This window comes from Oncorhynchus keta, chromosome 10 (assembly GCF_023373465.1).
Source record: "Oncorhynchus keta strain PuntledgeMale-10-30-2019 chromosome 10, Oket_V2, whole genome shotgun sequence".
In the NCBI taxonomy this organism is placed as follows: Eukaryota; Metazoa; Chordata; class Actinopteri; order Salmoniformes; family Salmonidae; genus Oncorhynchus; species Oncorhynchus keta.
In genome coordinates this window covers 20,773,039-20,798,873 of record NC_068430.1, presented here as the reverse complement: position 1 = coordinate 20,798,873, position 25,835 = coordinate 20,773,039, and the positions used below count along the sequence as shown (strand labels likewise).

General features: G+C 41.3%; 1 protein-coding gene across 12 annotated transcripts in view; it reads right to left on the bottom strand.

Moving 5' to 3' along the window:
* The window catches only part of LOC118388347 (inositol 1,4,5-trisphosphate receptor type 1-like), a 152,357-nt gene that overhangs the window by 5,790 nt on the left and 120,732 nt on the right, over window positions 1–25,835 (bottom strand). For all 12 annotated transcript variants that reach the window (XM_052526645.1, XM_052526646.1, XM_052526649.1 and 9 more), the window contains 3 exons: window positions 25,232–25,380; window positions 24,830–24,995; window positions 23,527–23,687 (listed from right to left, as the gene is read on the bottom strand). In XM_052526645.1, the coding sequence (XP_052382605.1) occupies window positions 23,527–23,687; window positions 24,830–24,995; window positions 25,232–25,380 (476 nt within the window). The remainder of the gene's footprint in view (window positions 1–23,526; window positions 23,688–24,829; window positions 24,996–25,231; window positions 25,381–25,835) is intronic.

The window sequence follows — 25,835 nt, the reverse complement described above, 5'->3', positions numbered from 1 at the left end:
TTGGGTGAATTTTGTCCCATTCCTCCTGACAGAGTTGGTGTAACTGAGTCAGGCTTGTAGGCATCCTTGCTCGCACACACTTTTTCAGTTCTGCAGTTCTTCTATGGGATTGAGGTCAGGGCTTTGTGATGGCAACTCCAATACCTTGACTTTGTAGTCCTTAAGCCATTTTGCCACAACTTTGGAAGTATGCTCATTCTCCATTTGGAAGACTCATTTGCGACCAAGCTTTAACTTCCTGACTGATGTCCTGAGATGTTGCTTCAATATATGCACAATTTTCCTCCCTCATGAAGTAATCTATTTTGTGAAGTTCACCAGTCCCCCCTGCAGCAAAGCACTCCCACAACATGATGCTGCCACCCCAATGCTTCACAGTTGGGATGGTACTCTTTGGCTTGCAAGCCTCCCCCTTTTTCCTCCAAACATAACGATGGTCATTATGGCCAACCAAAAAGTACGATCTTTGTCTCCATGTGCAGTTGCAAACCGTAGTCTGGCTTTTTTATGGCGGTTTTGGAGCAGTGGCATCTTCCTTGCTGAGCGGCCTTTCAAGTTATGTCGATACAGGACTCGTTTTACTGTGGATATAGTTAATTTGGTACCTGTTTCCTCCAGCATCTTCACAAGGTCCTTTGCTGCCGTTCTGGGATTGATTTGCACTTTTCACACCAAAGTATGTTAATCTCTAGGAGATGTGGTACATTCAGGCATTTGGAAATGGCTCCCAAGTATGAACCAGACATGTGGAGGTCTACAATTTAATTTCTGAGGTCTTGGCTGATTTATTTTGATTTTCCCATGAGGTCAAGCAAAGAGGCCCGGAGTTTGAAAGTAGGGCATGAAAGACATCAACAGGTACACCTACAATTGACTCAACTGATTAGCCTATCAGAAGCTTCTAAAGCCATGACATCATTTTCTGGAATTTTCCAAGCTGTTTAAGGGCACAGTCAACTTAGTGTATGTATACTTCTGACCCACTGGAATGGTGATACAGTGAATTATAATTGAAATAATCTGTCTGTAAACGATTGTTGGAAAAATGACTTGTGTCGTGCACAAAGTAGATGTCCTAACTGACTTGCCAAAACTATAGTTTGTTAACAAGAAATGTGTGGAGTGGTTGAAAAACAAGTTTTAATGACTCCAACCTAAGTGTATGTAAAATTCTGACTTCAACTGTAAATATTTTGTCTTGCCCATTCACATTCTGAATGGCACACATACACAATCTATGTCTCAATTGTCTCAAGGCTTAAAAATCTTTCTTCAAACTGACTCCTTGCCTTAATCTACACTAATTGAAGTGGACTTAACAGGTGATATCAATAAAGGACCACAGCATTTACCTGGATTCACCTGGTCAGTCTATGTAATGGAAAGAGCAGACATTCCTAATCTTTTGTATACTAATTTTATATTGTATATCTAGGGTTGCAAAGAGAGGGTAAATTACTGGAAACTTTTAAGTTTACTTGTAAATTACAATAATTTTATTAACTTTCAAAGAGCTTTGGGAATTTCTATCAGATTACTTCAGATTATCACAAGTCTAATTATATTTGGCCCTCTGTGTGGCCTTAACAGATGTAAAATATATAAAATAAGATGATTTTAAAATATAATTAAAACATTATCCTAAATATTAACCATTAACTTAGTAAATCCCATATGAAGGATTCAGCAGGATTTTTTTTTACACATTTATTCATTTTACTATGTCAAAATGTCTTTGTTGTAAATGTTTTGGCACCAAACATGTGGCAGTTTAAAAAAAAATCTATAGTTGGCAGAGTTAATAAAAGAAAATGCTATTGTTGATTAGATGCTTTTTTTTCATTAATTAGGCCATTTTCTTTTGAACTATATGGTCTATCCACTAGAAAGTCATTGACAATATGGACACAGATTTTATTTTTAATGAAAAAAATACTATATATAAACACATTTTTATAAAAATTAAAATGACCAGAATTACAGAAGATTCCGGTAACTTACTGGTAAATTACAGGTAGCTGTACAACCCTATCAATGTTCATAATTGATCAAATAAGCTACAATTTAAACATCAATCAGATCTTTACAATTGCTTGCTCAGGGAAAAAAAATATTTTCATACATGTTGTCATTCATTTAATGCAGTACAATTTCTGATATACACTTATTTTATTTTATTTCACCACTAACATGCTAATACCCTTTGATTTTGGGGGGGACAAAGCCTTACACATTAATGCAACTCAAATGACATCAAATGTATTAGCTAGCTATGGCTTCACTTGGTATACATATGCTGCTTTGACTTGTGTTTCTCTCAAATAAGCAACTCTTTGTTTCACTCTCTGTGTGCACAAATCAAGTCTATAATACAATGTAATAGAATTACATTTGGGGACTTTCCATGCCAGGGAGTTCCAATTTAACTTCCTTAAAAACACAGTCAGGTCTACCAGTTGCCTTGTTGAATGTGTGAGGGCCAAACAGAGAACACATCATTTACTTAGAATTAACAATAGAGATCCTATTAAATTACTAGAACCCTCAAAGTTCCAGAATGGGTTTAAAATGGCACCCATATTGGTCAGGGAGTAATCCAAACCAGTCTAATTGGAATGAATGGCAGTACAGGCATAATCCTGATTTTACTTATGCAGGAATATAAAAGTAAGTCATGTGATATCAGAAATTATGTAATAGAATTATTAGTTTACAGTTTATACGGGTATTATACAACTTCTTGACATAAATACCCTCTAATATATATGTAAACTGACCATAAATGTGGATCTTTTCCAGTGGTGGAAAAAGTACCCAATTGTCATACTTGAGTAAAAGTAAAAATGCCTTAATAGAAAATGAAAGTCACCCAGTAAAAAACTACTTGAGTAAAAGTCTAAAATTATTTGGTTTTAAATATACTTAAATGTCAAAAGTAAATGCAATTGCTAATGTGTACTTAAATATCAAAAGTACAAGTATACATAATTTCATATTCCCTATATTAAGCAAAGCAGACGGCCATATTTTCTAGTTTTTCTTTCTTTCCGGAGAGCCAGAGGCACGCTCCAACTCTGACAAAATGTACAAATGAAGCATGTGTTAAGTGAGTCCGCCAGATCAGAGGCAATAGGGATGACCAGGGATGTTCTCTTGGTAAGTGTGAATTAGACCATTTTCTTGTCCTGCTGAGCATTCAAAGTGTAACAAGTACTTTTGGGTGTTAGTCAAAAATATTAATAGTATTGTAAAGTACAGATACCCCCAAAAACGATTAAAGTAGTACTTTAAAGTATTTTTTACTTAATTAGGTTATTTACATCTCTGCTCGTTTCAGGAAACTGGGCATATGTCACACGTCACAGGAGAATTTTTATTTTATTTGATCAAAATGCCTTCTGGAACAGGTAAACTTTCATGTGTCTTAATAACAAATATGTATGCCATCGTTAAATACGAATACAATTGTTCAATTATGAGCCTAGTTGGTTTAGCCACAGAAAAAGTTAGCAACCTTCCTGCTAGCCCTGATTGGCTGAAATAATGAGTGGGCTGGACATGCCAAGAGATGAGTTCGGATTGGTCTGCCATGTAGCTTGCTTCTGTCTATTTGAGCTGGTCAGTATGTGTACTGTTGGTAATCCTGTCTAACATGGCTTTAAAAAATATATATTGCATAGTAGAACAGCATAAGTGCTGCTCTCCACTTTCTGGATGACCGAGTTTTGAAATCAGTGGAATTAGAGTATGATAGCTAAGGAGATGAAGAAAACACCTGTCTCCGAATTACATCTTCAAACTAAGGGCAACCATGGAATCCGTGACAGAGAGGGAGAAGCATCCATCCATGTATATGGGTAAGATAGTCTAGCTAGCTCCATTTTCAGATATTACACGTTTCAAATTCAGTCAGAAAGTCGTTTTCATTTCAAGTTAAAATGTACTGTTAGCTAGCTAGCTAACGTTAGCTGGCTGGCTCGCTTGCTAACGTTACGTGTATGATTTGTGTAGTAATATTATTCATATCTCAGAGTAATTTGCTTTGGTAGTTATAGCCTAATGTTAGCGAGCTAATATTGATCCTGGTTTGATAGATACCAGCAGATTCATGCAGGGTAGTAACGTCATGAGTTTAAATTATGGTTCATTGTTTAGCTTGCTAGCTACATGTCTTAACAAAAGACTCCACTATGCAAGTATCCATTTCAATAGAATGTTTATGATTTCACTGCGACAGATGTTGATAGACGTAGCTGGTAAATTCGCTCTGGCAATCTACTCCGATTTCACAGCACTCTCGTCTGAGTGTGCCAGAGCGCAGAATAACTGACAAATTTATGAATGCTCAACACCCGTTGAATATGGCCTGTGTCAGTAAACGATGGCAAAAAATTGTAATTAAATTGTTGACAGCAGCACAGTTGCAGTCACCAACGCTCTGGATAACATAAAAACAGCCTAACCAGCCCTCCTAGTGTGAATAAATGGTCAGTGAGCTGTTCTCTCAGCAAGCTAGCCAAAGTTAGCCAGTTAGCTTGGGTGTGTAACTCGGCTACTCAGGAACATTCACTGTCTTCTTGGTAAGCAGCTCCAGTATAGATTTGGCCTTGTGTTTTAGGTTATTGTCCTGTTGAAAGGTGAATTCATCTCACAGTGTCTGGTGGAAAGCCGACTGGACCATGTTTTCCTCTAGGGTTTTGCCTGTGCTTAGCTCCATTCCCTTTCTTTTTTATCCTGAAAAACTCCCCAGTCCTTAACAATTGCAAGCATACCCATAACATAATGCAGCTGCCACTATGCTTGAAAATATATCCATTCAGCAATAGGTGTCCTTTTTTCTAAGGCATTGGAAAACCTCCCTGGTCTTTGTGGATAAATCTGTGTTTGAAATGCACTGCTCGACTGAGGGACCTCCAGATAATTGTATGTGTGGGGTACAGAGATGAGGTAGTCATTCAAAAATCATGTTAAACACTATTATTGCACTTATTATGTGACTTGTTAAAAACGTTTATTTAAGTTATTTAGGCTTGCCATCACAAAGGGGTTAAATACTTATTGACTGAAGACATTTCAGCTTTTCATTTTTAATTGATTTGTAAAATTTAAAAAAGAAACAAATTCCACTTTCACATTATGGGATATTGTATGTAGGCCAGTGACCAAAAATCTGAATTTAATCCAGCTAATTATTAGAATTAGATGTACTAGATTAGGGTTGGAGAGAAAACCTACAGGATGGTAGCTCTCCAGGAACAGGGTTGGAGATCCCTGTGTTAGTGTAATAGGTTTAATACTGTATAATAGGCTAATTCTATTGATCCCTTTTCCCTTTTTACTCTGCTTTTTACCCTAACAAGCATAACAGTGTCAGATGCTGCTTGTTGTAGTGAAGATGCCTCAGATGCACAGAGAGGATTGGCGAGATCAGGGGGTGTAAAAGAAGTCAGACAACTCTGACAATGACTGGTACTGACGTCAATGGCAGAAGGATTTAGCTGACATGTCGGGTTGAAGGTGTAAATTGATGGTGCTTGACTCAAGTCTGCAAGTATCTGTGGCCCTTATTATTATTGCGGCCCACCAATCGCTTCTCCGAGGTGCATCCGCATTGTGATTTGAACTATTTAATATTTTTTAAGATTCATGAGTTCATGCAAAGCTATCTACTTTGATAGACAATTCATTGTATTTAAAGTTACAATAGAGAAAATAGACAAAAAATAGAATAACACATTTTTTTTATGCCACCAATCAAATCATCAAGAGGGCAAAAGGGCAGGTTCTTCAGCACCCCTATGCTCTTAGAAAAAAAGGTGCTATCTAGAACCTAAAAGGGTTATTTGGCAGTCCCCATAGGAGAACCATTTGAAGAACCCTTTTTGGTTCTAGGTAGAACCGTTTTGGGTTCAATGTAGAACCCTTTCCAACGAGGCTTCTACATGGAACCAAAAAGGGTTCTCCTGTGTGGACAGCCAAAGAACCCTTTTGAAACCCTTTTTGTCTAAGAGTGTTGGGCTCTATCTGTGCATAAAAGAGAAAATGTACTGGGCTTTTCCGTGTAAAAACCCCCATGAGCACAAACATATGAAGTTCGTAGGAGCACAGTTTGGAGTCAAATGAAACCTAAGTGTATATAAACATTAAAGACACCTTCCTAATATTGAGTTGCACCCCCCACACCCTTTTGTCATGGATAGAGCAGGTGTCCTTAATGTTTTGTACAACCAGTGTTTATTAAGGCATCCTAAAAATTAGGAATAAGCAAAGGCTTTGATTTCTGGCCAAATAGCTGGAAAAGACGTCTTAGAAGAAATCTAGCAGAAAAAAGTCTTAAAAGGTATTATCAACATTTATATGTAGTTTTACAGAAATTATTCGCCTTCTGTAAGTTTAAGAAATATTGCCTAATGTCTTGTCATTCTGTTACCAAAAAGTTAGAATACCTGCTTACTGTCCTCCCTTGGCATACTGTTACGTTCAGCTCATAACTGTTTATCTCTCTTTCTGTCACATGGTGGTCAAAGCAAGAGTGTGAAAACAGTTGAGACAACTTCTCCCTCTCTCTCTCTCCATTTAATGTCACCTCTCCCGGCTCTTACAGACCCCTACCCATGAGTCCCCTCTCTTTCCATTTACTGTAACCAGCCCTCTCACCCACTGAGCACCGACCGACAACGGAAGTCTATGGACGCTGAAAAGTAGATGAAATGTGGTCAGTCCAAATGTATACCAATCATAGACATCTGTTTCACAAGTTTGGACAGCACAGTACAGTAGAGCACAGTACAGTACAGTAAACTTGAGTATGGGTCAGTGCAATACAGTAAGGTACTGTAATGTACAGTAAAGAGTTTAATACAGCAGAGCACACTAGAGTAGATTACAGTATAATTTACTGTACTGAACTCTACTCTTACTGTACTGAACTATACTCTATTGAACTGTATTTTACTGTACTGTGCTGTGCTGTGCTGTACTCTACTCTACTCTACTCTGCTCTGGGGCGGCAGGGTAGCCTAGTGGTTAGAGCGTTTGGACTAGTAACCGGAAGGTTGCAAGTTCAAACCCCTGAGCTGACATGGTAAAAATCGGTCGTTCTGCCCCTGAACAGGCAGTTAACCCACTGTTCCTAGGCTGTCATTGAAAATAAGAATTTGTTCTTAACTGACTTGCCTGGTTAAATAAAGGTAAAATAAATCAAATAAAATACTCTGCTGTACTCTACTCTACTCTGCTCTACTGTGAGGTCCAAACTTATGAAACATAGACGTCTATGATTGGTACAGATTTGATCCGGACCAACCAAATTTTGTCTTGTTTGGGGGAGAGCTAATTAGAATAATAATAATAATGTGCAAAGGAGGACAATGCCTCTTTTTACCTTTGACCCATGATGTCATTCTGTTACCATCCATATGTTACCGGGTGTTGATCCACTTCACTTCAATAATCAAAATAGATTTTTTCAAACTCAAGGTGTCATATCATAGCTGTTTTTGGAAAATGTGGTCACATAAAAAACTGAGGGAGATTTGACTGTCATTCTGTTACCAAACTGCACGGTTGTTCCAGTAAATGTATTTCTGTAAAAATGTTGGTGGAAATTGTTCGAAGTAGTCCTTGTGCATAGTGTTGTATGGTTTAACTTGGCAATCAATAGTTTTTGTTTGGCATACGTTTAAAGTGAAGTGAGTCTCAGCGTCATTCTGTTACCGTGGAATTGCTCGACTGCACAAGGTCTGCCTAGTGCACACAGTGTACATACAGTTTTACACGTGGAGAGTATGAGTGTCAGCCAGTCACTAGAGCCTTGAGACAGTGAAAGGGTTGCTGCAATCATCTAGGCGAGCAGCCAAGGGTCACTCCAAACGCATTCTTTCACCCCTCCATCTCCTCCAGCACTAGGCCACGACATACCAATGTTATTGTGCACTGTCTGAACCTGACCTCAAACAAGCCAAGGCCGTGTGAATGGGTCTGTCTGGAGTTTCCTTCAACAAAAACACAAGTGCGTAGACACACACACACACACCATACAAAACAGTCACTCCTTTAGCTACATGCATATGCACTCTCTCACCTTACAAAATAGCATTACGCTATCAATTAGCCTTACTACAGACCCAACAGTAAACAGAAGCACAGTGTTGCCTGAACAGGAGGGTGCTGAGCACCTGCACTGTAGCCTGTGTCTGTTGTGAGTACAGCTGCATGGATGGAAAAGTCCCTTGGTTTCAGTGGTGTAGTCTGAGAAGTGGGGGGTGAGAGTGGCGACTGCAGTGGGCCACAGGTTGGTCCTGGATCAGACAAACAGCAGGACAGGGGAATCACACAGAGACATGTACTCATTCTGAAAGGAGGAAAGGAGTGCTGTGTGCGTGCTGCACTTCCTGAACATCCAAAATCACACAGTGCTGCTGTCCCGTATGTTATCAAGTACATTCTGTATTGGATGTCTGCATACTATAATATACTAGACACGCACCCCCAATAAGACACAGTATACTAGTTTCCTATGCTAGCATACAGCTGAATGTAGAATTAGACCCTTGTTTGTCTGCAATCAATTTCAATCAAAAGTGCCAGGCTAATCTTGGACGAGAGGGGAGCAGAGACGTAACGTACAGCAAGATTGCTTAATTATGCCCTTTGCCATCTGTGTCAAGAGTCAGTTTAACAGCCCAGCTCCCCAAACTAGTGTGTTTGGGGGGCTGGGTGTTTACAAGTGAAAACACTTCCAGTAAGTCTCAGACTGCGTGCGGTCAACGCTGACATTAAGTTAATCTTCAAATTGGTTCAATGGAAATGAAAGAATTGCATTTTTCATTATTAAAACCACAAGGGCCATGACAGAGAAACAGGAAGCTGTGTGGTTTTGACAGCAACAGAAACGTCACAGGCAAGCCACTACATCTACTATTCCTCTATGCAAATTAAAGACACAGTTCACATTTCAAACTAGAGCTAACAAACAAATAGTAACAGCGTGCAAAACACAACAAAAAACTCATCACTCTCCCTTCTTCTGAAATGACTCTAATGCATTTTCTTATCAATGCGATTCAAAGTTTAAATCAAGATGCGGATGCATCTTGGAGCAGTGAGCGTGGGCCTCAAAAATAATGAGGGAAACAGATTCTGGTGGACCGGAGTCAAGCATCATCAATTTACACCTTCAATCCGACATTTCAGCTAAATCCTTCTGCCATTGACGTCAGTCCCAGTCATTGTCAGAGTTGTCTGACTTCTTTTACACCCCCTGATCTCTTCAATCCCCACTGTGAATCTGAGGCATCTTCACAACAACAAGCAGAATTCGACACTGTTATGCTTGTTAGGGTAACCACTAGAGTAAGAAGGGAAAATGGATGAATAGAATTAGCCTATTATACACCTATTAACACTAGAACACAGGGCTCTCCAACCCTGTTCCTGGAGAGCTACCTCTCCAGGTTTTCGCTACAACCATAATCTAGCGCATCTGATTCTAATAATTAGCTAGTTGATTAGATGAATCAGGTTAGTTACAACTGGAGTTGGATTGAAAACCTATAAGAGAGTAGCTCTCCAGGAACAGGGTTAGAGAGCCCTGCACTAACTTTGGGCAGAAGGCAGCCTAGTGGTTAGAGCGTTGGGCCAGTAACCGAAAGGTTGCTAGATCAAATCCCTGAGCTGACAAAGGTAAAAAATCTGTCGTTCTGCCCCTGAACAAGGCAGTGTTCCTAGGCCATCATTGTAAATAAGAATTTGTTCTTAACGGTCTTGCCTAGTTAAATAAAAGTTAAATAAAAAATAAATTAACATATTTTCACACCAAACTGGAAGTCTCGCCACACCAAACTGGAAGTCTTCCGACTAGCTTGGAAAGACAGTACTGTGCAGTACCGAAGAGCCCTTACTGCTGCTCGATCATCCTATTTTTCTAACTTAATTGAGGAAAATAAGAACAATCCGAAATTCCTTTTTGATACTGTCGCAAAGCTAACTAAAAAGCAGCATTCCCCAAGAAAGGATGACTTTCACTTCAGCAGTGATAAATTCATGAACTTCTTTGAGGAAAAGATTATGATTATTAGAAAGCAAATTACAGACTCCTCTTTAAATCTGCGTATTCCTTCAAAACTCAGTTGTCCTGAGTCTGCACAACTCAGCCAGGACCTAGGATCAAGAGAGACACTCAAGTGTTTTAGTACTATATCTCTTGACACAATGATGAAAATAATCGTGGCCTCTAAACCTTCAAGCTGCATACTGGACCCTATTCCAACTAAACTACTGAAAGAGCTGCTTCCTGTGCTTGGCCCTCCTATGTTGAACATAATAAACGGCTCTCTATCCACCGGATGTGTACCAAACTCACTAAAAGTGTCAGTAATAAAGCCTCTCTTGAAAAAGCCAAACCTTGACCCAGAAAATATAAAAAACTAAATCGGCCTATATCGAATCTTCCATTCCTCTCAAAAATTTTAGAAAAGGCTGTTGCGCAGCAACTCACTGCCTTCCTGAAGACAAACAATGTATACGAAATGCTTCAGTCTGGTTTTAGACCCCATCATAGCACTGAGACGGCACTTGTGAAGGTGGTAAATTACATTTTAATGGCATCGGACCGAGGCTCTGCATCTGTCCTCGTGCTCCTAGACCTTAGTGCTGCTTTTGATACCATCGATCACCACATTCTTTTGGAGAGATTGGAAACCCAAATTGGTCGACACGGACAAGTTCTGGCCTGGTTTAGATCTTATCTGTCAGAAAGATTTCAGTTTGTCTCTGTGAATGGTTTGTCCTCTGACAAATCAACTGTAAATTTCGGTGTTCCTCAAGGTTCCGTTTTAGGACCACTATTGTTTTCACTATATATTTTACCTCTTGGAGATGTTATTCGAAAACATAATGTTAACTTTCACTGCTAGGCGGATGACTCACAGTTGTACATTTCAATGAAACATGGTGAAGCCCCAAAATTGCCCTTGCTAGAAGCATGTGTTTCAGACATAAGGAAGTGGATGGCTGCAAACCTTCTACTTTTAAACTCGGACAAAACAGAGATGCTTGTTCTAGGTCCCAAGAAACAAAGAGATCTTCTGTTGAATCTGACAATTAATCTTAATGGTTGTACAGTCGTCTCAAATAAAACTGTGAAGGACCTCGGCGTTACTCTGGACCCTGATCTCTCTTTTGAAGAAGATATCAAGACCATTTCAAGGACAGCTTTTTTCCTTCTACGTAACATTGCAAAAATCAGAAACGTTCTGTCCAAAAATGATGCAGAAAAATTAATCCATGCTTTTGTCACTTCTAGGTTAGACTACAGCAATGCTCTACTATCCGGCTACCCGGATAAAGCACTAAATAAACTTCAGTTAGTGCTAAATACGGCTGCTAGAATCCTGACTAGAACCAACAAATTTGATCATATTACTCCAGTGCTAGCCTCTCTACACTGGCTTCCTGTCAAAGCAAGGGCTGATTTCAAGGTTTTACTGCTAACCTACAAAGCATTACTTGGGCTTGCTCCTACCTACCTCTCTGATTTGGTCCTGCCGTACATACCTACACGCACGCTACAGTCACAAGACGCAGGCCTCCTAATTGTCCCTAGAATGTCTAAGCAAACAGCTGGAGGCAGGGCTTTCTCCTATAGAGCTCAATTTTTATGGAATGGTCTGCCTACCCATGTCAGAGACGCAAACTCGGTCTCAACCTTTAAGTCTTTACTGAAGACTCATCTCTTCAGTGGGTCATATGCTTGAGTGTAGTCTGGGCCAGGAGTGGGAAGGTGAACAGAAAGGCTCTGGAGCAATCAAATCAAATCAAATGTTATTTGTCACATACACATGGTTAGCAGATGTTAATGCGAGTGTAGCGAAATGCTTGTGCTTCTAGTTCCGACAATGCAGTAATAAATGAACCGCCCTTGCTGTCTCTGCCTGGCCGGTTCCCCTCTTTCCACTGGGATTCTCTGCCTCTAACCCTATTACAGGGGCTGAGTCACTGGCTTACTGGGGCTCTCTCATGCCGTCCCTGGAAGGGGTGCGTCACCTGAGTGGGTTGATTCACTGATGTGGTCATCCTGTCTGGGTTGGCGCCCCCCCCCCCCCTTGGGTTGTGCCATGGCGGAGATCTTTGTGGGCTATACTCAGAATTGTCTCAGGATGGTAAGTTGGTGTTTGAAGATATCCCTCTAGCGGTGTGGGGGCTGTGCTTTGGCAAAGTGGGTGGGGTTATATCCTTCCTGTTTGGCCCTGTCCGGGGGTGTCCTCGGATGGGGCCACAGTGTCTCCTGACCCCTCCTGTCTCAGCCGCCAGTATTTATGCTGCAGTAGTTTATGTGTCGAGGGGCTAGGGTCAGTTAGTTGTATCTGGAGTACTTCTCCTGTCCTATTCGGTGTCCTGTGTGAATCTAAGTGTGCGTTCTCTAATTCTCTCCTTCTCTCTTTCTTTCTCTCTCTCTCTCGGAGGACCTGAGCCCTAGGACCATGCCCCAGGACTACCTGACATGATGACTCCTTGCTGTCCCCAGTCCACCTGACTGTGCTGCTGCTCCAGTTTCAACTGTTCTGTCTTATTATTATTCGACCATGCTGGTCATTTATGAACATTTGAACATCTTGGCCATGTTCTGTTATAATCTCTACCTGGCACAGCCAGAAGAGGACTGGCCACCCCACATAGCCTGGTTCCTCTCTAGGTTTCTTCCTAGGTTTTGGCCTTTCTAGGGAGTTTTTCCTAGCCACCGTGCTTCTACACCTGCATTGCTTGCTGTTTGGGGTTTTAGGCTGGGTTTCTGTACAGCACTTTGAGATATCAGCTGATGTACGAAGGGCTATATAAATACATTTGATTTGATTTGATTTTGAAGTGTATGTCACATGAGAGGCATTTGTCAAAAGGTTGTTGTTTTTTGGCAGAAATGCCTTCTGGAACAGGTGAACTTTCATATGCCTTAATAACAAGCTTGTATGCCATCTGTAAATATGAATTAAATGGTTAAATTGTTAAATTACGAGCCTAGTTGGTTTAGACTCAGAAAAAGACTTCCCGCTAGCCATGATTGGCTGAGATAATGGATGGGTCGGACATGCCGAGAGATGAGTTCGGATTGGTCTGCAATGTAGCATGCTTCTGTTTATAACATGAGTTGCTCAGTATGTGTAGATAATCCTTGCTACTGTTACTTTTTTGAAAGATATAACATTAGCCATGGAGAACGGCAAAAGTGTTGCTACTGCTAGTCGTATGGGTTGGGATTATGGATTCATTGTTTAGCTAGCTAGCTAAAAGACTCCACTAAAACAGATGACTACATGATCCATCAAGTTAGCCAGGTGTGTCTGGGGAGGATTACAGCAATCTATTGTACATATCTAGATAATAGTGACTCATTCTTTAACATGACCCATCAATTTAGACAAGTGTCTCTGGGTAAGCATCATCTAATAAATTATACAGTATATGTATCTGGACACTTTATATTTTTGATATAGTGTGTGTTTACCAGAGACAGCAATGTGAAGAACAACATGACCTGCACCAAAGTCAGATTAGGATATAGGCCAAGGACAAGATAAAGTTTTTCCTTGTCCAAGATGGCATAGCAGCAAGACATGTTTGTTTTTGTCCCGTTTTTGTCCCGTGTAAATATTCAGCATTTTTTGCTTTTCTATATACATATATTTCAATCTCTTTTTTCATTTTCAAATTAAATATACTTTCCTGCAACCCGCCTCACCCAACGTGGTTTGGATCTGCAATTGTTTTGTTGTTGACCTTATAACTGGACCCTCCAACAGAAGCTAGCCTTCAGAGGCTATCCAGCTAATTAGCTACTATCTATTTAGTCATTGTTAGTCACTGCTAGCAGTCTTTACCTTTCGCACAGTCACCAGCTGCTTTAGCCCGGATAATATTGGTCTGTCTGCACAGTGTGATGTCAGCCTTGAGCATATTGGACTGCTTTTTTCCCCCACTACATCACCGGATTCCTGCCGCATACCCTGGGCCATTACACCGGATCATCGCAGCTAGCTTGCTGCTACCATGTGGCTGCCGTGGCTAAAGTTCTTGTCCAGAAGCAAGCACCAGTTAGCCTCAAGCTGGGCCCATTCCCATTCCCCCAGATAGGAAACGTAGTACACCAACTACAATAACTCTCTTATCAATTGGCCTGGACCCTTTGTCGACAAGAAGCCCTGCCGATCCAAAACGACTGGTCTGCTGACGTAATTCGGCCGATGTGCTCTCAACCGGCCTCTGAGTTGTTGATGTCGGTGAGGACCCAGCTAATAGCCTGCTAACACTCTGAGCACCGTGTCTCCCAATGGGCTAGCATAGTGCCGACTGCCAAGCGGCTACCGGTTTTGTTTATTGCTGCTTATTGGACCCTATGATCACTCGGCTACACAGCTAATGCCTACTGGACTGTTCATTAACACGGCACTTCAGTCTGTTTATCTGTTTGCCCCAGCCTCGAACTCAGGCTCTGTGTGTAGCTAACTGACCCTCTCTGCCCATTCATCACTATTTAACCATTTACCCATGTTGTCTTAGCTGTTTACCCGTTGTTGTCTTAGCCCTCCCAATCAACACCTGTGATTGTTTTATACCTCCTTCTAATGTCAATATGCCTTGTATACTGTTGTTTAGGGTAGCTTTCATTGTTTTGTTTTACAGCGGAGCCCCTAGTCCCGCTCTACATGCCTCGGTTAGCTCCCTTGCCCCACCCCCTACACATGCGGAGACCGCACCTAGCTTAACTGGCACTTACAGAGATGCAGCCTCTCTCATCGTCCCTCAATGCCTCGGTTTACCTCCACTGTACTCGCACCCTACCATGCCCTTGTCTGTGCATTATGCCCTGAATCTATCCTACCACACCCAGAAGTCTGCTCCATTTAGACTCTGTTCCGAACGCATTAGACGACCAGTTCGTTTAGCCTTTATCCGTACCCTTATCCTACTCCTTCTCTGTTCCTCTGGTGATGTAGAGGTTAAAGCAGGCCCTGTGTGTCCCCAGGCACTCTCATTTGTTGACTTCTATAACCGGAAAAGCCTTGGGTTCATGCATGTTAACATCAGAAGCCTCCTCCATAAGTTTGCTTTATTCACTGCTTTAGCACCCTCCGCCAACCTTGATGTCCTAGCCATGTCTGAATCCTGGCTTAGGAAGGCCACCAAAAAAGTCAGAAATTTCCATCCCCAATTACAACATTTTCCGTCAAGACAGAACTGCTGAAGGGGGCGGAGTTACAATCTACTGGAGAGATAGCCTGCAGAGTTCTGTCCTACAATCCAGGTCTATGCCCAAACTGTTCGAGCTACAACTTTTAAAAATCCATCTCTCCAGAAATAAGTCTCTCACTGTTGCCGCTTGTTATAGACCCCCCTCAGCTCCCAGCTGTGCCCTGGACACCATATGTGAATTGATTTATCATCAGAGTTTGTACTGCTAGGTGACCTAAATTGGGATATGCTTAACACACCGGCCATCCTACAAGCTAAGCTAGATTCCCTCAATCTAACAAGGAACCTACCAGGTACAACCCCAAATCCATAAACATGGGCAACATCATAGATATCTTCCTGACCAACTTGCCCTCTAAATACACCTCTGCTGTTTTCAACCAGGATCTCAGCGATCACTGCCTCATTGCCTGCGTCTGTTATGTGTCCCCTGTCAAACGACCACACCTCATCACTGTCAAACGCTCCCTAAAACATTTCTGCGAGCAGGCCTTTCTAATCGACCTGGCCTGGGTATCCTGGAGGGATATTGACCTAATCCTGTAGGTAGAGGACGCCTGGTTGCTCTTTAAAAGTGCTTTCCTCACCATCTTAAATAAGCATGCCCCTTTCAAAAAATGTAGAACTAACAACAGATATAGCCTTTGGTTCACTCCAGACTTGACTGCCCTAGACCAGCACAAAAACATCATGTGGCGCACTGCACTAGCTTCGAATAGTCCCCGCGATATGCAACTTTTCAGGGAAGTCAGGAACCAATATACACAATCAGTTAGGAAAGCAAAGGCTAGCTTTTTCAAACAGAAATTTGCATCCTGCAGCACTAATTCCCAAACGTTTTGGGACACTGTAAAGTCCATGGAGAATAAGAGCACCTCCTCTCAGCTGCCCACTGTACTGAGGCTAGGAAACACTGTCACCACCGATAAATCCACGATAATCGAGAATTTCAATAAGCATTTCTCTACAGTATACTACGCTTTCCACCTGGCTACCCCAACACCGGACAACAGCTCTGCACCCCCCGCAGCAACTGGCCAAAGCCCCCCTCCCCCACTTCTCCTTCCCCCAAATCCAGACAGATGATGTCCCGAAAGAGCAGCAGAATCTGGATCCCAACAATTCAGCTGGGCTAGAGAATCTGGACCCTCTCTTCCTAAAATTATCCACCGCCATTGTCCAAACCCCTAATACTAGTCTGTTCAACCTCTCTTTCATATCATCTGAGATTCCTAAAGATTTGGTAGTGGCCGCGGTCATCCCCCTCTTCAAAGGGGGAGACACTCTAGACCCAAACTGTTACAGACCTATATCCATCCTGCCCTGCCTTTCTATAGTCTTCAAAAGCCAAGTGAACAAACAGATCACCGACCATCTCGAATCCCACCGTACCTTCTCCGCTATGTATTCCGGTTTCCGAGCTGTTCACGGGTGAACCTCATCCATGCTCAAGGTCCTAAACAATATCATAACCACCATCGATAAAAAAACAGTACTGTGCAGAAGTCTTCACCAACCTGACCAAGGCTTTCAACTCAACTCTGTCAATCACCGTATTCTTATCGGCAGACTCAACAGCCTTGGTTTCTCTAATGACTGCCACGCCTGGTTAACTAAATGCTTTTCAGCTAGAGTTAAGTGTGAAATCAGAGGGCCTGTTGTCCGGACCTCTGGCAGTCTCTATGGAAGTGCCACAGGGTTCAATTCTCGGGTTGACTCTTTTCTCTGTATATATCAATGATGTGGCTCTTGCTTCGGGTGATTCTTTGATTCACCTCTACGCAGACGACACCATTCTGTATACATCTGGCCCTTCTTTGGACACTGTGGTAACAAACCTCCAAATGAGCTTCAATGCCATACAACACTCCTTCCGTGGCCTCCAACTGCTCTTAAATGCTATTAAAACTAAATGCATGCTCTTCAACCGATTGCTGTACGCACGAGCCCGCCCGCCTAGCATCACTACTCTGGACGGTTCTGACTTAGAATATGTGGACAACTATAAATACCTAGGTGTCTGGCTAGACTGTAAACTCTCCTTCCAGACTCATATTAAGCATCTGAAATCCAAAATCGGCTTCCTATTTCGCAACAAAGCCTCCTTCACTCATGCTGCCAAACATACCCTCATAATACTGACTATCCTGCCGATCCTTGACTTTGGCGATGTCAATTACAAAATAGCCTCCAACACCCTACTCAGCAAATTGGATGTTGTCTATCACAGTGCCATCTGTTTTGTCACCAAAGCCCCATATACTACCCACCATTGTGACCTGTACGCTCTTGTTGGCTGGTCCTCGCTACATATAGGTATTCCAAACCCACTGGCTCCAGGTCATCTGGAGCCAGTGGGTTTTTCTAGGTAAAGCTCCGGTAAAACTCCAAACTGTAACCTGTGCCTGCAACCTAGTTCAGGTTGTCAGTCAACCTACCAGGGTAGTTACAAACAGCACAGGAATTAAATCATCAACATGTATTAATCACATTTTTACTAACGCTGCAGACATTTGCTTTAAAGCAGTATCCAAATCCATAGGATGTTTTCATCACAATATAATAGTCATATCTAGGGTCTAATATAGTGTATAAGAGGTCATACAAGAAGTTTTGTAGCGATTCATATATTGATGATGTAAATAATATTTGCTGGTCTGTGGTGTGTAAGCGGCGGCAGGTAGTCTAGTGGTTAGGGAATTGGACCAGTAACCGAAAGCTCGATCGAATCCCGAGCTGACAAGAATCTGTCCTTTTGACCCTGAACAAGGCAGCTAACCCACTGTTCCTAGGCTGTCATTGTAAATAAGAATATGTTCCTAACTGACTTGCCTCGTTAACTTCTTCGAGATAGGGGGCGCTCTTTTAATTTTGGGATAAAAAACTTTCCCGTTTTAAACAAGATATTTTGTCACGAAAAGATGCTCGACTATGTATGTAATTGACAGGTTTGGAAAGAAAAAACTCTGACGTTTCCAAAACTGCAAAGATATTATCTGTGAGTGCCCCAGAACTAATGCTACAGGTGAAACCAATATGAAATTTCATACAGGAAATGGTCCAGATTTTGAATGCCCTGTGTTCCAATGTCTCCTTATATGGCTGTGAATGCGCCAGGAATGAGCCTGCACTTTCTGTCGTTTCCCCAAGGTGTCTGCACCATTGTGACGTATTTGTAGGCATATCATTGGAAGATTGACCATAAGAGACTACATTTACCAGGTGTCCGCCCGGTGTCCTCCGTCGAAATTATTGCGTAATCTCCAGGTCCATGCGCGTTCCATTTTCTTCAGAAGAGAAACCAAACTGCCACGAATGATTTATCGTCGATAGATATGTGAAAAACACCTTCAGGATTGATTCTAAACAACGTTTGCCATGTTTCTGTCGATATTATGGATTTAATTTGGAAAAAAGTTTGCGTAGTAATGACTTAATTTTCAGGGTTTTTCTTACCCAAACGTGATGAACAAAATGGAGCGATTTGTCCTACACAAATAATCTTTTTGGAAAAACTGAACATTTGCTCTCTAACTGAGAGTCTCCTCATTGAAAACATCTGAAGTTCTTCAAAGGTAAATGATTTTATTTGAATGCTTTTCTTGTTTTTGTGAAAATGTTGCATGCTGAATGCTAGGCTTAATGCTATGCTGGGCTATCAATACTCTTACACAAATGCTTGTTTAGCTATGGTTCAAAAGCATATTTTGAAAATTTGAGATGACAGTGTTGTTAACAAAAGGCTATGCTTGAGAGCAAATATATGTATTTTCATTTCATTTGCGATTTTTATGAATAGTTAACGTTGCGTTACGGTAATGAGCTCGAGGCTATAAATAGGATCCCGTATACGGGATTGCTCGTCGCAACAGGTTTAATAAATAGGGGAGCAACCAGACGCTGCACTTAACGCATTTATGAAACTACTTATTCCAGTTACTAATAAGCACGCACCCATTAAGAAAATGAAGGTAAAAACTGCTGATTCCCCTTGGATTGATGAGGAATTTAAAAATGGTATGGTTGAGAGGAATGAGGCAAAAGGTATGTCAAATGAGTCTGGCAGCCCAACTGATTTAGCAAACATAATGCAAATTAAGAATTCATGTGACTAAACTAAATAAAAATAAAAATCAACTACACTATGAAACAAAGATAAATTATATAAAGATTGTGTCATGACGTTGGCCTGGGGGATAGATTTATGACAGTCATGAATACCTCTTTCCCCCTTTTTCCTTTGCATTTGCAAAACCCTTGGTTAACATAGAGATTCTGGGAACATCAGAAGGTGGGGGTAAATTAACTATATTCTGATAATGCGACCAATTTAACATATGCGGAGGTACTTAATGAATATAATGTCAGTTCGGTTGTCATTTGAGACATTCTCATCAATGATAAGATGACATAAACTCTACAGTGGAAAGTTTACACATCAGAGTTATCGGATTCACATTGAATTGTTGTTCAATTTAAATGTTTGAATATGAAATTATTTGTGATGGCATGAAATGTGATTTTAGCTTCTAAAATGTGAGATTTGGGTTTTCATAAGACAGGGCTCTGCTCAATCAGTGGCCCACCCCTGTGAAGGGACATGGGCTATAAAACATTTCAAACACGCCCTCCTCTCCCTTCCTAAAAAAGCCCTTGACGACAATATAACCTCCTGTTCCGAGGATGTAGGACGACGGTCCGATATCAGAATGGTTCAGATAATAACTACAGAACAAAGCCAACATCAGCATGAGCTTTGGTTGCGAATGGGCCGTTTCCTTTATGATGTAATTTGTAATCAAGTTATGATTTAATTATGTGTATGTGTAATTCTGTGTGATTAGTTAGGTATTTAGTAAATAAATAATTAAACACAATTTTGTATTCCTGACTCAAATTGTTAGCCAGGGTTCATGCAGAAAACCAAGAATGTACATCTTTCAGATGAGACTGAATTAAGATGACGATTGATATTGACTGCTATTGATGTAAAATATTACTAGGTCTTTAAGAGTTTATTCAGAAGATAACAGCTCTATAAATATTATTTTGTGGTGCCCGACTCTCTAGTTAATTACATTTACATGATCAGCTCATTCAGGTAATATTAATTACAGAGAAATAATTTTATAGAATAGCATGTCATATCACTTAATCCGGCATAGCCAAAGACACGACAAATGATAGTAAAAAGCTTTGGGGCACTTTAAATACAATTTTGGGGAAAAAAAGCCAACTCGGCTCCTTCATTCATTGAATCAGGTGGCTCATTCATCACAAAGCCCACTGATATTGCAAACTACTTTAATTACTTTTTCATTGGCAAGATAAGCAAACTTAGAGATATCAAGCCAGAAACAAACGCTGACACGATACATCCAAGTATATTGGACCAAATTATGAAAGACAACAATTGTACTTTTGAATTCCGTAAAGTCAGTGTGGAAGAGGTGAAACATTTTTTGTTTTCCATCAACAATGACAAGCCATCGGGGTCTGAAAATCTAGATGGAAAATTACTGAGGATAATAGCAGACGATATTGCCACATCTTCAATTTAAGCCTACTAGAGAACATGTGCCCTCAGGCCTGGAGGGAAGCTAAAGTCATTCCGCTACCCAAGAATAGTAAAGCCCCTTCACTGGCTCAAGTAGCCGACCAATCAGCCTGTTACCAACCCTTAGTAAATTTCTGGAAAAAATTGTGTTTGACCAGATACAATGCTATTTTACAGTAAAAAAATTGATAACAGAATTTCAACATGCTTATAGGAAAGGACACTCAACAAGCACAGCACTTACACAAATGACTGATGATTGGCTGAGAGAAATTGATGATAAAATGATTGTGGGGGCTGTCTTGTTAGACTTCAGTGCAGCGTTTGAAATTATTGCTCATAGTCTGCTGCTGGAAAAATGTATGTTTTATGGCTTTACACCCCCTGCTATAATGTGTTTTAAGACTTACTTGTCTAACAGAACACAGACGGTGTTCTTTAATGGAAGCCTTTAAAATATAATCCAGTTGAAATCAGGAATTCCCCAGGGTAGCTGTTTAGGCCCCTTGCTCTTTTCAATTTTTACTAACAACATGCCACTGACTTTGAGTAAAGCCAGAGTTTCTGTGTATGTGGATGACTCAACACTATACACGCCAGCTAATACAGTGACTGAAATGACTGCAACACTCAACAAAGACCTGCAGTTAGTTTCAGAGTGGGTGGCAAGGAATAAGTTAGCCCTAAACATTTCTAAAACTAAAAGCATTGTATTTGGAACAAAACACTCACTAAACCCTAAACCTCAACTAAATCTTGTAATAAATCATGTGGAAATTGAGCAAGTTGAGATTACTAAACTGCTTGGAGTAACACTAGATTGTAAACTGTCATGGTCAAAACATATTGATGCAGTAGTAGCTAAGATGGGGATAAGTCAATCTATAATAAAGTGATACTCTGCCTTCTTAACAACACTATCAGCAAAGCAGGTCCTACAGGCCCTAGTTTTGTCGCACCTGGACTACTGTTCAGTCGTGTGGTCAGGTGCCAAAAAAAAGTACTTTGGCAAATTGCAATTGGCTCAGAACAGGGCAGCACGGCTGGCCCTTGGGTGTACACAGAGAGATAATATTAATAACATGCATGTCAATCTCTCCTGGCTCAAAGTGGAGGGGAGATTGACTTCATCACTACTTTTATTTATGAGAGTTATTGACATGTTGAATGCACCGAGCTGTCTGTCTAAACTACATGCAAAGCCCACAAGACATGCCACAAGAGGTCTCTTCACAGTCCCCAAGTCCAGAACAGACTATGGGAGGCACACAGTACTACATGACTACATGGAACTCTATTCCACATCAAGTAACTGACGCAAGCAGTAAAATTAGATTTTTTTTAAACAGATCAAAATCACCTCATGGAACAGTAGGGACTGTGAAGCAACACAAACATTGGCACAGACACATGCATACACACACACACACACGATAACATACGCACTATACATACACATGGATTTAGTACTGTAGATATGTGGTAGTGGTGGAGTATGGGCCTGAGGGCACACCTTGTGTTGTGAAATCTGTGAATGTATTGTACTGTATGAACTGCCTTAATTTTGCTGGACCCCATGAAGAGTAGCTGCTGCTTTGGCAGCAACTAATGGGGATCCATAATAAATACAAATACAATACAACTGGACAGTTTTAGCGTTTTAGGAAACTATCCCTTGTCATATACCCATAATGTTCCCACAACCTTAAGAAATGTTTTGGGAGCCTTTGAAGAACAGAAGAAATGTGTTCTGGGAACAGTCTTATAAAATAAACATGGTTGAATTATCCAAAAAACTGTATAGTTTTATTGTTTTGGAACACATGTTTTGTGATCTCCCCACAATGTTCCCACCAGACTGTTCCCACAACCTAATGAAACATTCTGTGAACCTTTAAAGAACAGGTGAAATGGGTATTCGGAACCTTTCTTGCAACATCAGCACGACTGGACAGTTTTGTGTTATGAGAACATTTACCACAACCGAATAAATGTTCTAGGAACTATCCCAGAACCAGTTTTGGTTTGCTGGGATGGCTGCTTTCGGGGATTAATACATTTCATGCCAACGGAACATTGTCTGGATCTTAATTCTCCATGCCAATGGAACATTGTCTGGATCTTAATTCTCTATTCACAAAGCTTACAGATGTGATAATACTTTGGAGGGATTCAATGGTCACGAAGGCAGGGATTACAAAACACAATGCCACTGCTTTGGGCCAGCTGCCAATTAATGGTAGAAAAACCTGGCCAGCCATAGCAATCAACTCTCCTCGACTCAGGACCCACATATCCCTAGGTTGAGTTAATTTAGATTAGTAGATGGTGGACTGGGCCATCTGCAGCAAAGCAGTGGAGGAGGACCTTTAAAAAGTCTACAATGTCTTGGCGCTTATGTGGTTTTCTGTTTCTGAACATGTTTTTAGATTTATTCTCGCCATGGAACAGAGATATCTTACTGCATGCCAAAATCTCTCTATCTAGTAAAGGAGCTGACCCTCATTCTGAGGAGACACATTTGATCAAAGCTCAGATATGTGAGTGCTTCTGATGAAGTCATGCAGAACTGCCAACTCCCTGTCAGAGATCTATTTATGACCACATACCTGCCTATCTTGATGTGTATCATCAATAATCTCCTTCATAATAAGCTGATTTGGCTGGTGCTTTACAAGTTTTAAGATATCTAGGTCATAATACGCGTAGTAGTCTAGTCGTACCCTGATCATCTCAGCGACGTAGCTCTCTGGTCCTGTGTACTCTGTGGAGTCCTTCACCTTGACCAGCACTATGAAAAACAGGTAGTGCCACATGTTGTGCTCCACCTTGATGTGCTCTTCAAATGTCACCGTCTTGTTGTCAAACTTGTCCCTTTCTAGGCCTGCACACGAAGGGACACACAAAAACAAATTGTCAAACACATGCCGGAACATAAATGCATGGCAGTTACTTAATCTGTAAACAAACAAATGCATGTGTGGCAATAATGAGCCATTCATTATCAGTCTGGTGATTGTCTGTGATGACTTTAGTCATGACAACTATAGCATGGGGAAGTTCTGTCATTGGAGAGAAGGATACAATACACTTCAGAGGGAGAATAGAATAGGGTCTTAAAGCTGGTTCTTAATGTCTTACATTTGTATTTTACTTGCCCATTTATCCTACTTCATCCCACAGGGCCAGCCATACGTAAAATGCATGAAAAAAAATGTATAGGCTAAAGTAACTAAGGCTACATTAACTAATAGCTTGTGTATGCCGATGTGATACCGTTCATTTTCATGGCTGAGTGAGTGTATCACACTAACATGGTCAAGAACCTGCATGGTAACAGGAGGAAGTTACTCCTCCGCATCGCATCATCCATGACTAACCACTCTGGTTCTGGGAAGAGGAGGTGTTGTGATGCCTATGCTGCTGAGCGGAGCAAAACAGCCCCCATTCTACCACGGGCCAGCTGTGAGGCATGCAACAGTATAAACTAGGTGGTTTGAACCCTGAATGCTGATTGGCTGACAGCCGTGGTATATCAGACCGTATACTACGGGTATGACAAAACATTTATTTTTACTGCTCTAATACGTTGGTAACCAGTTCATAATAGAAATAAGGCACTTCGGGGGTGTGGGATATATGGCCAATATACCACGGCTAAGGGCTTTATCCAGGCAATCTGCTCTGCGTCATGCAAAAGAACAGGCCTTTGCCGTGGTATATTGGCCATATATAACACACCTCCTCGGGCCTTATTGCTTAAGTAACAGCCTCAGACAGACTTACAGTGCAGTCTCAGGTTAGACCACTCATATTTTCATCCTCATCCAACACTTGCTGGACTGCACCACAAGCCTAGTGTTAAATAGCACTACTTTTCATATATTCTACAGACCAAATCCACTAGTCATTCCAACCCCAGCTCAAATTGCAGCTACCATCATGATAGCTCAGCATCAGCTCACTGAACACTCGCGGTGGACACAGGCCAGAAGAGCCCAGTCAGACCCAGGTAGGGCCACTCACCACAGATGAAGCATGTTGTCTTCAGGACTTCCTCCTTTTTCTGTTTCTCACTCCTGAGGTCAGCAAAGGTGTCGATGATGACTCCGAAGATGAGGTTGAGGACGATGATGATGACGAGGAAGAAGAAAAGTAGGTCATATATCACCCTGCCAGCAAATAGAGGCTCCTAGCAAATACATGAGAGAAAGGAACAGGAATTTGACAACATACACCTGTACATTTCAACTAAGTCAACTATCAAAAGACAACTGCAGCTATGAAACATAACTGCAGCAAAATTGTTCCCTTTTGATTAGCAATAATTGAGATTGAGGTGAAGCTAAACTGTGTTGGTTTCTTCCTCTTTCTGGACCTGTGGGAAATGTAAATGGTTGATGGTGTTCGACATGGGCATTTGCATACCTCTTTGGATGGCTTCCGCAGAACATCCCCCACACCACCTCCACTCCTCAGGCCGTGACTCAGGACAGTGACGATACACATGAGGAGGGAGTCACACGACCGCTCCTTGTCCTCAATCACCACCGCCGACGGCTGGGTGGCTATGGCAGCTACAGAGGGACATCAGGGACATTGTGTATATCCACAACAAATCCAATCCTCTAACTCACATCTACATTTCTCATATACAATACCTCATGGTATTGTCTTGAGGACAATGTTGTGCAAACAAAAGCTTAACATCTCACTCCAAATAAACCTGCAAATCAACCCTAACACAGCCTGCTTCTTCCCAGCACAGGAACCACTGAAAATACCAATGTAACCCTCCGAAAACAGTTCTCACAAAACAACAGGTCACCAGACTAGTGTCATTAATTTGGGTGGTGGTGATGGTGGTGGAAGCCTACATGAGGTTTGAACCCAGACACCGTCAGGCCTGACAAGGTCCAGAAAAGGTTGGCTCAGCACATTAAGGCAGCATTGAGGTCATCTTTAATTTGGGAGATTTTTCTAAAGAAGTCAACAGTGTCTGTTAGAATGCCAGGATCCCAATGAGCTGCCC